Genomic DNA, 13,186 nt, shown 5'->3' on the forward strand with positions numbered 1-13,186 from the left:
GATAATTCTGCAACTGAGGACAAAAAAATCTAAAATAACTTTAGCCTAATTAAAACATAATTTAATCTTGTTCTGTTTTTTTTTTTTTAATCTGTCAATGTCCATATTGATTTCCAGCATCATACACAGATAAATACATTAAAAAGTTATACACACCACCTCTCTCCAACAAGTCACATCTTTATTGCCTGCTCCTTCTTCATATACTGCTACCTTTTCTTCTACAACACTCAACTTCTAAGGGCAACAGAGTAGAAAAAAAAAATCTCTCCATAAGTTATCATAGTGCCATACTTAATGGAAGTCAATATCTGTATATTATGCTATCTACTCTGCAATACCATTACAGGCTCAACAGTGCTGGTTGTAAAAAGTATCATTCTGAGCACAAGGCCTGTAATAGTAGTAATGAAAAAAGGGTCATTTCTGTCTTCCAACTAGAATGAAAAATTAAAATCACTAAGGCACTTAGCTCAAAGGAAAATTGGCAAATTAAAGGGACAAAAAATAAAATATTCATGGCTCATATTGTGAAATGGAAGGTAAATAATTTAAGATGAACTATTATGTGGGAAATTGCACTCTTTCTGAAGAGCAAAAAGCAAATCTAACTAATACACACATACATATTCTCGCTTCCTGGGCTCGCAGTTATACGTATATGTGCCCAAATATGCAAGTCATGGTTGGAGTACAATACTGCTGGAGGATAGACATTTTCTCGCCTATACTAATTTTTAAAATATTTTCTAGTGAAACAGTCAAGTTGACAAGCACTGCTTTATATGAAGAAGGTTGGTTGTATTTTCTTCCAGAGTCCAGCCTAGAAATGAAGACTGAATGAGAGAGTGCTCTCCCACTGCCCTCCAGTTCAGCACAACTCTTTACTCTGAGTCACCAATAACATACTTGCTCTTAGATTTTTATGCCACACAAAAAAATGATGATTTCAGCCTCCTGGTCTCTGCCTGGGGGAGCTACCTATTAAAATGCCATTGGTGTGGCTGCAGTCCATTAGCTATCTTACCTTCATATCCATAAAACTGAAAGGGCTGCCCAGAATTTTTACAATCACTATTTGGAAAAGGTAGAGAGAGCCATATACTTATGTTTATTATGCTCCAGCACTGTAACAACTGCTATGGGATTAGGATACAGAACTGCACTGCACGGCAGAGGTCACATTTCCCTGGTGATTTAAAGGTTCAGTCTTCTGCCAACTTAATTTAGAAACACAAAGTCAACCTTTATTAGAAGAGAATATTCTGATAGTTTTTCAAAGCATGGTAATTCAATAACTACAGACCACAAATTTAAAATCTGGAGTTCATCACCTAGCAAACTGAGAAATAATTTTTTAATTTATTTTATTAACCTCCTGGTTAGATCAGCTTTGCATCCTTGGTCCTAAGTGACAATACATTTTGCATTAATGTTCAGCACCTGGGATTTCTAACACCCTGCACCAATGGGTTAATTACCCCTTCCGAACAGCCTACAGAGCCCTCCTCAAAGCTGCTGCCAGTTCTAAACAATGACACTGCACACTACCTTTTTTCAAAGGCACAAACATGCTGTTTCACTAGTGTTTCTCCTGCAAATACTGAACACCTTCAAAAAGAAGCACAGGGAAGCTCATTTGCTCATTGTCCAGCAGTCTTCTAGGACTCACGGTGCCCGGAAAGAATCAGCCAGCTCAATGTGAGAAAAGGAATGAGCCAAGAATCAAATGTGGCATTGTGCAATCTTGCTGCACTTATGTATCTGCACAGAACTCAGTATTATTTCTGTTCTGAAAAAGTTTCGGTGTAGATGCTGGACACTAGCTTTTCCCTGAGACTGAAGTATACATTTAGTCACAGCTCCAGTAATGAAAGTATTTAATGCACTTGTTTTCTTGATACACAATATCAATTTACTGTTCTGTCTGTTGTCCAGTGGAGGGTTATTAGTGAACAATGACAGCATGATGTGCCATAAAACATCAAAAAGTAAAACATAATGCTCCTTGGCCAATGTTGCACAAAACCAGTTAAGACTCAGCTTCTGTTGTTCTTTGGACAGCACACATACACCTTCAGAACTAAGGCAGGCAATATATGCGTCAGAACCAACCAAGGAAACAAAACTGTGCACTTCAGTACCACAGTGAAATAGTACTTTGGATTACAGAGACATTAACCAGTGTCATCAGCATTTCAAACCTCCAGTACATTAACCTACTTTGTCCAAATGCCACAGCCATTAATATGCTGCAGCCAAGAGTTTCAGTTAATACTGAGTGAAAAAACAGGCCTTTAAAAAAAAACAATGATTACAAAAATAAAAGCATGATTTCTTGATGGTCTCCCTGAATCACAGTCACCTAAATAAAGCTTCAATCAAGGAAAAGCTTAGCAGGAAAGCAATCATTCTTCTTTTTGTATGTGTAAAAAAAGACCAGGAACTACAAGTAAATAGCAGCTGAGCAACAGATGAGGCACTAAGTGAAATCTGTTAGCAACTGCTAACAGCTTTGCTATTTTCTGTTGTTAAATTAAAAAAAAAAAAAGGCAAAAAACCAATGCAGTAGCAATTCCAATATGTTAAAAAATCTCAGATGCAAAAGAATAAAGCTCAACAATTTTTGTACTAGAGCTGAATACTTGGATTTGGTTTTAATATCTTGAAATGCTTTGTTATTGATTATAAAGCAGAAGCCAGCCAATTCACATGGCCACTATCAAGGTAAAACTTGGAGCTGTATGTGTGACCCAGCAAACATAGCACAAAAATCCTCCTGTAGACAAGTAGGATATTTCCAGCAGCTGTTCTAGCCTCAAATTCCACTTTCTTTTGTCCTTTACACCTGACCTCATGTCATTCACCAGAAAATGCATGTGTCTTAATTAGCACTGAGCTTTCTGGCAAGATCTCTCTTTTTCATTGTCCTTCTGGTCCTGGAGCTTTCACCACAGATGCTCAATTCCTACTTATCTCAAGCCAGTATTGACATGGGTTCAGCAAGTCTGTTTTTCTGTTTGGATGCATCCCATAGCACAGCAGAACCATGCAGGCACAGCTGAAATAGCTCTGAAAAAAGCTGCCCATGAACTACAAAAAGTATGGACATACCAGAGCAGGGCTTTCAGCTCCCAGTAAGATTTGTCACATGGATGCAGTGAAAAAATTCATGACATGGCCTGGTCCCAGGAATATATTTCCTCTTCTCACCCCTGCCACTTGCTTTTGTAACTTTCTTCCCTTGGCTTTATGTCTCCTGTCAGTTTAACATGGGCTTTGCTCCTCCTTTTGGTGGTCTCACACATGGGGGATCACAGCACAACCACCACCGTACCTACAAAACGCACACTACAGATTTCTTTCTCCACCAAGCTTTCTGCTCCACTAGAGTGTTTACGTTTTTAATGCCCCCTACATGGCAGGTTCCCTTTCTGATTTAAATTTGTCCTGTAAAAAACTGGGCTCATCTCAGTTTCTAAATACTTCTCCTCCACTTGTTTCTCTTAAGATACCGAGAATTAGTAGCTACCTTGCCGGCTGCAGAAGCTCACAACTTTCGTCATCTTAAACTTCTCTCTCTCCTTCCACAGATGTTCTACCAATAAAACGTGCCAGTTTCATTCCCATAATGTCATAAAAAAATCTGGATGTTTCTTTTCATCCATGTTGCTAAAATACTTATAATTCAAATGTCCTCCCCATCCCCCCTGACACTCCTCACCCTTCACATCAGTACAAGATGCCAGTTTGAAAAAATACCTCTTCAATCAAATATTTAGTTGGTATTTGACCAGGTCTAAATTCCACTATGAGTTTCCTATTATTTTTTAAAAAACATTCAGATCAATTGGTTTTGTTTTTCATGTCATACGTGCCAGTTTCTGTCTGAAAAAATATCAGCCTGGATTTGCTCATCTTGCTCAGGACATATGGCCCCAATTCTTTTGTAAACTTACACTGGTTGCTCTTGTTAAAGCTCTGCTTTACAGGTCTGTACCCTTCTTTCACTTCCTATCATGGCTAGGATTTCCTAATACTCTCACCTTTTCAGGAAGGAATTTCTTCTCAAGTTTCATAAATTCTAAAGAGAAATACCAACAAGGATACAGAATCTCTAAAAGCCTCCCAGCTGAACTGTTAGTTCTTACCTACTTCTCCTTCTCTGTTTATTATAATGTGTTGCATCCATCTTTGTTGTTTTGTAGAGATTTCCAGTGGTGTGGGATAGAAATTCCCATTCTGTGCTGCCACACAGATAAATATTATTAACATTGTCAGCTGGGAAGATTATCAATCTAAACCAAAGACAAGCTTATGGAAAGAGCAGATGTATGAACCTTGTGTACTGCCAAAATGTGGAATATATTCTGAAAAAAGGAATTGCTACAATTGGTAACCTGTTGTTCCCAGCTTTGCATATTGACCATTATGAGAGTTTCTGTCAACTATGATAGCTTGTTTTGGACTCCGATGTCACCCCACATTCTTTCTGGCTCAGATACAATATTCTGTAAGACTTTACAATTCAAACTGTGAATCTGCTATGTATCTTTGATACATGAAGCAGTACTTATCCTTTTGTCAGACCTCTGTGCTACTCCTCTCTTCTTTCCTACTCATGCCCGAGAGCTAAAAAGAATGAAAAGACATATAAAGCTTCAGATATACAAGAGAGTTTTTGAAGTCACTCTCCTAATTAGTCAGTTTTTGACTACCCTCCATATTAAGTCCTATTTCTTCAAACAGTATGAACACAAATGCATGCACAATGCATGGGTGTGTGTACATGCCTCCTCTGTTCCTGAAGAGCTCATTTGAAAGCAGACTGGTATAGCCAGGTACATCTTATGAACACTAACAGCCGTTGAAACCATGCAAATCTGCCATGCCTGTATATTTTTGACAGTGTCTCCACAGTGTTCAAAAGCTGACAGGGCAATCGCTGATACATGGAAGAAAGTCAGGTAAAACCTTCCATGTTAATGTAACACAAGTAATTTTACTCTAGAGAACACACTGACAGAAAGTTGTACGACAGGTTCATACATTATGTCTTAATGAAGACCATGATCAGTGAATGATCATGCAGCTGAATTTCTTAGATTACTAGTTAAAAGTATCCTTGCCTTAGCAACGATTGTGGTTTTTGTATATATGTGTCCTGTCCACAATACAGCAAAACAAGAAACACCAATAGCCTCCTAAAGCCAATGTTAAGTGTTCAGTGCCATAAGTAACCACATGGTCCTTCATTTTAATCTCCTCTGCATGACCAAAAAATTTCATCACATACCCTGTATTGAATGCAAAGAGCTACTTAAACTGAAACACTTAAATCCTGAGTCAACAGGTACCAGAGGGAAGGGTGTTAGCAACCAGTGCCTACAGCACCAAATGCTCCAGCAAGAGCAAGGGAACAGCCTGAAGAACGCAGAAGACTCCAGAGTATACAGAGCCACAGAACAAATAGCCACAGCAGAAATTCAAACACTTTCAGGCTGCACAGGGGGGACACTGAACTTTTGTTCACTGCAGGCAATGGCTGAAGCCATGAAGCAAAGATTTTATCATAGGTAGTGGCTTTCAGCAACTGCAAATGTTAGCAGACCTTTTGCAGTAACACAAGGAATTCTGCTCTCCCTGCAGCTTTTGAAGGAAGCAGATAAGCAAGGGAAGAGAAGGCAAAGGTCTGACTGTGGGAGCAGGATTTGTATTACTCAGAAATACTCCCCACAAATCCTTCCCCACCGATACATGCTTGCTTTAAGCCTGAAACCTTGAATCTTTTATGACATATGGGAATGCATTTCAAAGGCACAAAAAGACATTTTGTCTGCCAAATGTCTTCTGCCGCAGTTACAAGTTTGGTGTAAAAGTATAAACTGCTTTCTTTTTCAATAACATAAACATTATTTGAGTCCAAGTGAAATAATTTTCCCACTACTTTATGAGAGCATCGGCTGTTTCCTATCTTATAATGAGAATGGTTGGCTGTTTTGCTTTGTAAAATGTCATACCTCAACATGACACCAAAGCCTTTCTTCTTTTTCTTTTCTGGATCTTCATTTTCTTCCTTCTTTTTCTTCTCTTTGATTTTAGATTTGCCCTTTTTCTTCTCTTTCTCCCTACTTTTTTTGTCTTTTTTTGCTTTGATTTCTGCATCTTCTATTTCAGGATTCCCTGGAGGGGCAGATTCCACATTTTGAGCTTCTTGACCACAGTGAGAGCTCTTATCAGAGCCACCATCTGCACAGAATGAAAAAGAAGCAGTGAGGATGGCTACGGGCCACTGAAATGCAAACATGTGAAATACAGCGAGAGTGTCTTCAAAGAGCTCAAATGACTCACAACACTTACTCATTAAATTGAATAATTTAAAAAGCAGACTAAACAGATCTAGTGGATTCAAACAGATTTATATTGTAAATTAAACACAGAATTATTTCAATGAATTGTTTTCTAGTTATTGTTCCTGATATAAAAATCCTGATACACTAAAGTACTGTACGATTTGAAATCTAGCTTGTTATCCTCCATCAGCTCAAGAAAACCATGAGCTGGGTTTCAAACAGAGAGCTTACTTCAACAGGAGATTCTGGTGACTGGCATAACCAACCTGTGTAACAAAATTACTTCATTCACTCCCTGGAACCTTTCTATTTTAGTGGCTGAACAAGAAATGGATAAAATGTTCTGTGTGGCTGGAAAAGAGCCATGTTCTTTCTGCTGGGGGGCTCAGGATCCAAGCACAGTTTTACGCTCCTTACTAAAGGAGATGTATTTCCAGACTGGGGTCTATAAACCCCACAGTGACAGAATGAGCAGCAGGGTGCTATCAATACACTCTGCCTTATCTACAACATGAAACAAATTTCCTGGCTGGAAAAGGGGGAATTGTAAAACAAGAGAGATAATTTTTAATGTAATCTGAAGAAAGCAGCTGCTTCTTGAAGTTGAAAAACATAATTATTTAAGGATTGAGTTCTAAATCCTCCAACCCACCCCTGCCCCAAAGGAGATCAGTGAAAGACTTTACACTAAACCCAGTCAAGGTTGGATGGGGTACTGCAAAGACAGCTTTATTCAGTGGGAGATGTGAACAGCTTTTAAAATGTGATCAGCTTCAATTGGATTAAATCACTTGCTCATGGTGCTCTATCGAGCTGGCCCTCAGCAGTGCTAGATGAAGGTGGCTCCCTCAGTCAGTACCAACAGCAACATACCCTCTTCTCCATCCTCAGGTCCATCGTAAGACTTGTCAATGGCAGCTCGGAAGCTCTCATTGCATCCCCGACCCCGCACCACGTGAGGCCTGGGTCTGTGAAAAGGGAGTTCATTCTTCCTTACTTCAGCCACAGCAGTCTGAAGACTCTCAAGAGAACTGGACTTCTTTAATCCCAGAGTAGGACCAAAATCTTTGCCAGAAGTGTCTGGAAAACAAATGGTTAATTTTTTATACCAAAAACCACACAGAGAATTAAACTAGTCAGATACATTTGATTGTGTACTTTATTACTTGGGGCCTTTGAAATAGTATGCAATCAATGTAATTTATTCTAAAAATAGCATCAAGTTAAACCTAGTTCAGCAGATATCCCCATTCAGCCTTGGAGGGAATGGCACATAATTTACAAACCTCACAAAGTGATGGGAAATAGCTGGCTTGCTCTGTGCCACTGTAAAGCCCACACCAGTGATGAGAATGGGGCTGCTTCCTCCACCTTTGCCAGTGATATCCAAGTGGACACTGCTAACAGTCTCAAGGAGAGCATTATCTTTAGACTCACAAAAACAAACACTGCTACACAAGAAGTGTTTTGCTTTTTGAAGGAAATAAGTTGTATGAATGGTTGATTTTCAAACACATTTCTCCTGAGAGGAGAAATTAGTTCTAAGTTTTAACCAACCTTTTCCTTCAATCTGAAGCTGGTGCTATGATACCAACACGCACAGCAGCTTTTTCAAGAAACAAGCAAAGCTCAGGTTAATGTAAACATAACAAACGAGGTTGCTGTGGCCTCGTTCCCTGATTACAGGCTTAAGAAAGCACTTCACAGAAAAACAGAGGAAATACTGAGTGTCCCAAACCTTCTCTCTCTTTAAATGCTTGACTATATGACCTTAGAAAGGCTTTATTTTGTGGCAGCATTTGTGTTTATAAGTATTAATAAAATGATAGTGGAATAGGTAAAGAACAAAATTCAATGAAGAGATGCACTCCAATCAGTGAAGAAATTAACAGCTTAATTTAAAAGCCTTTGTAGCATCTACTTAGTTTTTATATGGCAGAACAGTAAATGTGTCATAGAAACACTGAGTAAGTGACTTTGCCTTGCAGTATGCCTTCTGTTTTTGAGAACTCAAGGGCTTTTGGTTTCAACTTTTAAGTAGTACTAACAAAAGGAACAGGAGAACATAACAGAAGCCCTTCACCTACATGTCCATACTGTCATGCCTGAAGGGATTCAAGGGTCACAGAAGAGACAGATATGTTAGTATGATTTGCCGTGATTTTAGCAGTCCTAGAGTACAAGTAATTCTGAACAGCATGTTCAGCGAATTCTTAAAGCAAAAAAGCTGAGAATTGGCACCAAATAGACACTTGTCAGTAGTGCCCACATAAAGCAATTTACACTTCCTTTACCTGCAGACTGATATGTAGCTGAAAACAAGTGGGGGATTGGGGGTTTAGGGGAAGCCTGGCTGCTCCATCACACAGTGCAACCTTCTTCTGTTCGCTAATTGCCATTCTGGAGACTACCATTACTGACAAATTAGCAAGTGCTAAAGCAGAGTTAGAGGAATGACCTGCACAGAACATCAAGGTGCAAAAAATCACTAAAGACTTGTGCATCAGCAGGAGGCACTGTGGTGCCTACCACAGGCTGAGAAGCAGAAAAACCAAGGGAAAAAAGGCCAAGTGAAAGGCACTGATAGCGGAGAGGAGGCTCTCCAAGTTTCAGTCAGCAGCCAGCCCCGGTGGGCTGTTTGGCAGGACACGGGGCACAGCAGCCCACCGGCAGGGCGCCCAGCCTCCCGGGAGGAGCATCCACCGGGAACGGCTTCAGGGTGACCGCAGACTCCGCAAGGAAGAGCCGGGCATGTCCCTGACACTGGCGCGGCCGCGTGGGCCCAGGGCTTCGGGAGGTGCAGCAGCCAGGGCGGACTCCAGACTGCCGCTGCAGCTGCCTGGCTGGCCGGAAAAGTACAGCCGTGTTCACACACACATCCCAGTGCAAGCTGTACCACGTTCAATTACTGCTCTAAGCTCCATTACCTGGAAAAAAGGGTCTCAAGTTAATTGCTGGTTACAGCCTGATTTATACAAAGCTGAGCCGCTTCCTCAGACTGCAATGCATGAAGGCCATTCCTAAAAAAATCCAACCAACACCTGAAGTTTGGAGTGACGCACTCACACAGCTCATGTAACACAGCAAGCTGTGTGCTCAGCCTCCCCACACGCTCTGTGACTCAGCCCTCAGACACCCGAGCACACGGAGGTGTCCTCATTTATTCAAAAACTTACTGAGAACTCTTACTCACAGATTGGTATTGAGCATTCAGTTGACCCATTCTAAGACTGTAATAATTTAGGATGAAATTTCACGAACACCAGCAAGAACTTCATATTTTTCGTACAATTCAGCTTTTATTCCTCCCCCCCCCCCTTTCATTATAGAGCTGCAGTGATCACATATTAGAGCACAGCTAAAGATACAGGGGCTAAAAAGCTTCCCTAAGCAGGGAGACCTATCCCCTTGCTTTCTGAGCCAGCATCTATTACTGGATGCTTTCCAGAAAAAAGCACGACTACATAATGGGACTGCATCCTAAACTGGGAAATTTCCTTCCCCGGCCCATGCCAGTACCTTTTTCGTTTCTGCAGACCTTAGAACTGCTGTAAGCCTGAAAACATGATTATTTATCTCATGGGTAAAAAAAAAAAACCAAACAACCTAAACCAACAAATAAACAGCAAACCCCCTCTCTTGTATTTTACAAGTTATTAACAAGCATTTCTGGGGATACATGGTTTGTGTTTATATCTAGCCTTACCTGAATTTCTAATACAAAAACATAGTTTGGCAATAAGAAATTCAATTGCTCACTGTGTTAAAGTGTTTCTTTTTATGGATTTTAAATTCTTGAGCTCTCCTTTTACTGCTTCTTGTAGTACAATGATAAAAAGCCAACTGAAGCATCCACTTTATTGTTTTTATAACTGGTGAATTACTTTATACATCTCTCCTGAATTTATAAGAGAAAAGAACAGCTGACATCACTACCTGCCTAGACCGGCTGAAATCAAATTGCTGGTTCTTAGATGTTATCTGTAATTGATCATCCTTTAACTGAAAGATGGTGTTACACATACTTAAATTTTCTGCTCAATGCCAACATTGCTAACATAGATTTTTAAATTCTTAATGTACCGGTAAAAGTAAACCTGCTTTCTGTTCTTTTATTACCATTATTATTAGTCAAGTCTTTCCAAGATTATCTTTTTCCCACATCTGCACATTCCTTTCTTTTTTTATGGCCCAGCTGAAGGAAATATGCCAAAAGCAAGATGTCAGTCATGAAAATCAAAGCGAAACAAATGACACAGCATTGTGGGGAATGCAAACCACCCCAAAGGCACGTACAGAGGGAACCAAAATGAAGAGAAGCCATGAATCACTGTCACTCTGTGTGAAATACAACTCCCAAGACACCCTAAAGAGTAAACATTTTATATATTTATCATTAACTTTATTTTCTAGATAATGTTTCTTCTTGAAAACCCAAACTACAGGAATATGCCTAAAGGAGACTTTAGAGGAACGTATTTATGTGAGCTAGACTGACTAACTATTTACATTTTGAAAGACATAGTGTGTAAAAAAAAGCTGTGAAGGAAAAAGAAAGGAAAACATCACTGAGATTGAGAAAATACAATAAACACAAATTGTGACAAATTATAAATAATTTGATTCTGTTTTTACCAGTGCCCTGAACACACAGAGTCCTGGTTCCTATTGCATTACACATAGTGGAGGTTCATGTGGTACTAGGGAAGAGAAAACAGTTCAGAAAACAGTGAATGTTTTACCCTGTGGATACCAGAATGCTGGAGAGAACATGGGACTACTTTCAGCAGGCAAACAACTGTTTGAGCATGAAGCACCAATAGTGGCTTCTTTAGTGGCAGGACTCAGAGGGAGATACGCCAACAGCTTTGAAGGAAGCAGGTGCAGCTCAGTGCCTGCTCTGCTTTGGACACACACCTCGAGTGACATTTGTGATGCTCAGCCTGGGCCCACTGAACTCAGGCCTACCCCAAACTAACAGACCAACTCCTCACATACAAGATTGCAACATCATATGGTGACTTAAATGACTTCATGTTCCATTCCTTCTTAACCATTTGTTTAATGTAGTTTCATTTATTTCTGATAGGATTCACAGTATGCATAACTACAAAGGATTTTTTCCTCTCACTTATATTTTTATATTCAGGTACTCCTTCAATCATCCACCAATTCAATGCAGAGAATGATTTAGGAAGGAGGAATCTGAAAGTCATTACATCTTTTAGCTTGTGATTTTCAAATGAAGAGCTTTAATATAACATTTCTTTAGAAAAGTCTTAGATCACACAGTAGCTTTTTCTTCAACACTAATTTATACAGGTGACATAGAAAAGATTAAGGGCTCGATGAAAACCAAGAGAAGAATCACTATCATGCACTTATATATTAAAGACAAGATATATAGTTTTGTTCATTTAATACATCAATCTAAGGATTCCAAATAATAAGCAGAAATACTGAGCACAGAACAACCCTGCAACTGACAGAAAAACAAAATCTAATGAAGAGAAATCAAAGCACAGGAGAATTTAACATGTTCTCTGATTGTAAGAGACAGCTACATCTTCAGATTTACAGATATTTCAATCTATTTTACTACATATAATGATTGCAATTCAGCCTGCATTTGCACAAACTGCAGTTTCAGCTATGAATAATGACAGATCCCAATTTGGGGCCCAGAAGGTACGCTGAGCCTTAGCGAGCTGAAAAGGAAATGCTTGGAGTAAGGCAGCCATTAGGCAAGAAGTGAAAATGCACTATTGTCATCTTAGAAACATATGCTGGTGTCGCTGTTTTCTACAGTCTTATCACTAGTAAACAATGCTGCAATGAAACGTGCTACTATTTCAAAAAGAATATGTATAGCATTTAACATCTCAAAAATGCTAACAAGTTTCCCAGTGCAACAGTATTAAAGGTATGAATTAGCAGCAAAGGCAGAGGTTCAAGCAAAAGCCTCAGTGAACGGGCACGTGCACTTCCCAGGTTAGTGATGAATGTCAGACAAAATACAGCCAAGCCTGTCTTTGCATAGAAACCCTGTGATCTTATCTGCTGAAATAATTACTTTTCTTCATCTGGTTACAGAAGTCTACTCTCTCACATAACCTTCCAGTTCACAGCATAGCTCTGCATCCAGTGCAGTTTTCCTAGACATCTGAATCCCTCTTTCTCCAGCAGATTAGTGCCCTCCCTCTAGCTGGGGCAAACTGAAGCACTTGCCCTCTGAACAGGTCCCAGTATAAATCAAGCTACTTATCTTGTACAAAGCAGAAGCTTTCTCCTCAAAGATATTTATCCGTAAAGTGACTTTAGATATAGCTGTTACAACCTGCTAGAGGAAAACTGCAATAGGAGAAGCAATGCAGACAGGAAAAAGTCCAGTTTGTAGAAAACAGGATTCCCCAAAGATTTCAGACACCTTGTAAATTGATCAGTCTGGAACTGAGTAGTAGCAAAAAAATTCCAGTGCCCTGTGATTGCTTTATTTCAGCTTCCACACCCGCCCTCTGAAAAGGTCAAACATTTAAATCCAGCTTTAAAAGACTGGGAAATGTGACACTTTCTGAGACTAATTGATATAAATTATGCTTCTCAAACTAAACCAACATTTTTGTTCCCAGGCCAAAGTTTAACATGAAGTAAAGAGTCCCTGCACTAATATTTAAACAAAGTCACTTCTGACTTGGGTATGACTTCTGACTTAGGTATGAGGATAACATCTAGAGCGTTAACTTTTATTCTGTGGGACAGATGGGGAAACTTTCCACTAACAGAATAGAAGAAAGCAAGCCAAAACTTACACTAAAATCATGGTTATGATCTAT

General features: G+C 39.5%; 1 protein-coding gene across 2 annotated transcripts in view; it reads right to left on the minus strand.

The window, feature by feature from the left end:
• Positions 1–13,186, minus strand: part of PARD3B (par-3 family cell polarity regulator beta) — a 393,257-nt gene that overhangs the window by 130,025 nt on the left and 250,046 nt on the right. For both annotated transcript variants that reach the window (XM_066189749.1, XM_066189748.1), the window contains 2 exons: positions 7,227–7,433; positions 6,021–6,249 (listed from right to left, as the gene is read on the minus strand). In XM_066189749.1, coding sequence (XP_066045846.1) covers positions 6,021–6,249; positions 7,227–7,433 — 436 coding nt within the window. The remainder of the gene's footprint in view (positions 1–6,020; positions 6,250–7,226; positions 7,434–13,186) is intronic.

The sequence above is a fragment of the Chamaea fasciata genome, unplaced genomic scaffold, assembly GCF_029207755.1.
Source record: "Chamaea fasciata isolate MVZ Bird 193981 ecotype frontalis unplaced genomic scaffold, bChaFas1.0.hap1 SCAF_8, whole genome shotgun sequence".
Lineage (NCBI taxonomy): Eukaryota > Metazoa > Chordata > Aves > Passeriformes > Sylviidae > Chamaea > Chamaea fasciata.